This window comes from Bidens hawaiensis, unplaced genomic scaffold (genome assembly GCF_021521415.1).
Source record: "Bidens hawaiensis isolate Kalapana, Puna unplaced genomic scaffold, B.hawaiensis_p1.1 tig00038978_1, whole genome shotgun sequence".
NCBI lineage: Eukaryota > Viridiplantae > Streptophyta > Magnoliopsida > Asterales > Asteraceae > Bidens > Bidens hawaiensis.
The window spans coordinates 23460-27617 of NW_027496837.1; the positions used below are offsets into that span (position 1 = coordinate 23460).

At 43.7% G+C, this 4158-nt stretch overlaps 1 protein-coding gene across 1 annotated transcript; it reads right to left on the reverse strand.

Moving 5' to 3' along the window:
* Window positions 1-1009: 1009 nt before the first annotated feature.
* LOC143590729 (uncharacterized) lies at window positions 1010-1660 on the reverse strand. The gene has a single exon (XM_077071122.1). The coding sequence runs from the start codon at window positions 1658-1660 to the stop codon at window positions 1010-1012; it is 651 nt and encodes a 216-aa protein (XP_076927237.1).
* Between the last annotated feature and the right edge of the window lie 2498 nt (window positions 1661-4158).

Below are 4158 nucleotides of genomic sequence, written 5' to 3' on the forward strand. Positions count from 1 at the left end.
TTTTTGTAAATATATCTTTGCATTAATAAAGAATTTTTTTGTAAATATATGTCTTGTGTTATTTACAATGTCTTTTCTAATCAAAATTTGTCAATCGCAGAGTATCGTTTTCATTAATTTGACATGGTCCTTGGCCCGCTTTTACACGGTAATGAAATTGATTTACATATAATACCTTCGTAGCTGGGCCGTGTTCCAAGTTCTTGGGACTGGCGAGCCATCGAATTGAATCAGCGCATATGCGCCTTTGCCTATGACCTTTTCTATTTGATAAGGCCCCTCCCAAGTTGGCGATGAATTTCTTGGCGCATGCGCTCTTGATGCCTCGTTGTCACAAAGGACGTAATCTCCTGCATTGAACTAACAAATTTTGACTCTTCTATATTAATACTTCTGAAGTTGGCGTTTGTAATTTTGCTCGCACTGCAGCTAATTCTAGTCTTTCTTCCAGAAGCATTAAGTCTATGCGCCTTTTATTGTCATTGTCTTCATCCACTGCCAAGACTCTAGGTGAGGATAAGCCTATTTCCGCTGGGATCATCGCTTAAGTGCCATAAGTTAGGCTAAACGGTGTTTCCGCGTTACATGTATTCTTTTGCGTGCGGATGGTTCAAAGTATGTGTGCGACCTGGTCCACGCACCCTGACCTGTAGCCATCAATTCTCCACTTAATACCGTTGATGATGCTACGATTAGTGCGTTCGACTTCTCTGTTTCCCTGCGGATCTGCTACGGAAATGAACGTCTGGCTTATGTTTAATTCTGAAAGCCAGGCTTTGATGCGCTGGTCCGCAAATTGTGTTTCGTTATCACTGACTATGTTCATTGGTAAACCGAAGAGGCATTCCCAAATCAATTTTTTGACACTAGCGGCATTGATGGTTGCTAAAGGTTTTGCCTCAACCTACTTGGTGAAGTAATCTATGGTGACTATTAGGAAATTCACCCTCCCAAGTGCTTCTAGGAATGGACCTGTGATATCGATGGCTCATTTCTGGAATGGCCATGCTTAAGTAACTGGTATCATCATGTTTTTTGGCCGCAAGGTGTTTGGCGCATATCGTTGGCATGCGTTACAATTTATTATTTGCTTTTCCGAATCCACGTGCATGTCTGGCCAGTAGTATCCCGCATTCATAATCTTTGCAACCACCATTCTTGGACCTGTGTGGATCCCGCAAAGGCCTTTATGAAGTTCTCGTAGTAAATAATTTGCATCTTGCGGGTTTACACACCAGAGAAGTGGTCCTAGGTAAGATCGCATATACATAATTCCTTCCTTCATTTGATAATTCAGTGCTTTGTGGAGTATCTTTTTGGCTTCGTCCTTGTTATCCGGCATTGCGCTCAAGGATAAGAAGTTGATGATTGGTGTCATCCAACTGGTGGTGCTTGTAGAAATGATACATACTTCTCTGGCGAGGACCGACGGATTATTAAGGACCTCTACTCGGATATCCTTTGCCAAGTGGTCAAAGCTTACTAAAGCCAATTCGCTAAGCGCATCTACCTGTTTGTTTTCACTTCGTTTTATATGTTTCACTTTGCATCTTGTGAAGTTTTGCATTAGCACTTTTGCTTGCGCAAGGTATGAAGCCATTTTGTCATCTTTTGCTTCATATGCACTCTCAATTTGATTCGCCACCAGCATTGAATCCATGTGGGCTTCTAGGTGCATGGCCCCCAACTTTTTTTCTATTCAGAGACCCGCCAAGAGCGTTTCGTATTTCACATTGTTATTTGTACTTTTGAAGTTGAGGCGAACAACGTATGTAAACTCATAGCCTTCTGGGTCTATCAGCTTCTGCCTTGCACCCGATCCTTCGTCATTTGACACGCCGTCTGTGTATAATTGCCAAACGTGTTCTTTCTGTTAATCTGAGGGAGGTTCCAATTTCATTTGGCACTGTGTTTCCCACGCCACAGGTACCTCAACAATGAAGTCTACAAGGACTTGCCCTTTGATTGCGAGCCTTGGCTTGTATAATATTGCTTGTTCTCCCAATTCAATAGCCCATTTGGCTAGTCTGCCCGAGAGGTCGGGCTTACAAAGTACGTTTTGTAACCGGTAATTGGTGAGAAAATTGATCGGTTATCCTTGGAAACATCTCCGAAGGCGTCATGCTGCTTGAACCAATGAAGGACCAGTTTTTCTAAGGTGGAATATCTTATCTCTGTGTCTCTTAACGTAGTATATAGGCGATTAAACGTTGCCTCTATCTACAAGCAGCACTGCGCCAACTGCTCTATCGAATGCGGCCAAATACATTGTTACTGGTTCCTTTGGCGCAGGCGCAGTCGCTAAGCGTGGGAAGTTCTGCAAGGCACGATTTGATTTCTTGGAACGCGCTTTCCGCTACCACCGTCCATCAGAACTGTGTTTACTTGAGACATTTCTTTAACATTGAGACGAACGGGAAGGATTTGTCGGCATGGTTCGACAAGATCCTATTCAGTGCTACCAACCGTCCGTTAAGAGATTGGACTTGTTTGATCGTGGTGGGAGAGGGCATTTTGACAATAGCTCCCACCTTTTCTGGTTTTCCTTGAGGCCATTTGTAGTGAAAGTAACACCAAGAAATTTCCCTTCCTCCATTCCGAAAAAGCATTTACCCGGGTTGAGTTTCATGTTAATCCTTCGGAGTGTTTTGAAAGTTTCCTCAATGTCTTCTAGCAGCGCTGATTCGGCGTTACTTTTAATGACAAGGTCATCCATGTAGACTTCCAACTTCCTTCCAATATGTTCTTTCAATTCTCGATCCATCAGGCGCTGATATGTGGACCATGCATTCTTTTGCCCAAAAGGCATCATTTTGTAACAATATGTGCTATTATTTGTACGAAATGCGCTACTGCCATGTGAATCTGGTGATACCCTTTATAAGAGTCAAGGAAATATTTATAACGAAAAGGTACCAGCGCTTCCACCTTCAAGTCAATCTCGGGTAAAGGGTAACAATCCTTGGGACATGCTTTATTCATATATTTGAAATCAATGCACATCTTCCACTGCCCATTTGCTTTGGGTACCATGACGGGGTTAGTTACCTGTGTTTGGTAGTGGATCGTGCGGTAATCCCCGTGTCTAAGAGTTTTACTTGTTCATTACAAGCTTTTGCTTGTTCCGGCCCCATTTTCCTTCGCTTTTGTACGAATGGAACAAAAGCTGAGTTGACTTTCAATCGATGTTCCGCTATGGTCCTTGGTACCCCTTTCATGTCCACGGGTGTCCAAGCGAATACATCGATGTAGCTAATGAGGATTCTTTTGAGCGCTAAACGAGTGGGATTTGAAAGTGTGGGTCCAATGTTGTTCTGGGGATTTACCATTGAGCACCCACTTTTCTGGTTCTACCTAACCCGTCGCCTTCATTTTTTTCTTTGGCGGAATGTTTGTGTCCGCCACATGACATTCACGATTGGCATAGATCATTGCTACCCTTGTGGGATTTGGTACTCCAAATATCCCGTGCGCCGTGGACAGGTTGGAGTTGAAGTCTCCTATCGCTTCCCTTCCCAAGATGATGTCATAATATGGGTGCGGGGTTTCCATGACGAGAAAATCTACGTACTCTGTTCTTGAATGTTTTCCATCTCTGAGTGTGACTGGGAATGTCAACACCTTTTATTGGTGCATTAGCGGGGATGAGGCGACACTTGCCATCTTCCTCCAAGAGGTCGAAACACTGTCGGTACATTATATTAGATGTCGCTCCCGCTTCAATGATAAAACGGGATGTCCTGTAATGACCGAAAACGGCAGTGATCACCAGCAGTGCCTTTTTGTTGGCGCCGCCCTTTACCTTTGGGAAAATGGCATGCTCTTCTTTCCATAGGGCTTGTTCTGTCTGCTTACGTTTTTTTTGTTTCTGGTGCCGCCCGGGATCATGTTGGCGTGGAGGTCTTTGATTTTCTTTCTTGGTCTCCCGCCTTCGTGGCATACGGTTCGCTTTCCGCCTCCCTGAATGTACTTTACCAGGTGCTCCAAATTTCTGTTCCTCACATATTCTTCAATAGAATCTTTTAGGTTGGAACATTAATTTGTCGTGTGGCCATGATGTTCATGATAGTCCAGTACCTTTTTGTATCAGTATTTGGCCCTGGTTTGTACGGTGGCGGCTTTTTGAGCTCATTGCCTTCTGAATACATGATATGTGTG

Bases quoted from the DNA above. Each gene is read 5' to 3' on its own strand.
- LOC143590729 (XM_077071122.1), bottom strand. From the start codon at position 1,660: ATGGATTCAATGCTGGTGGCGAATCAAATTGAGAGTGCATATGAAGCA.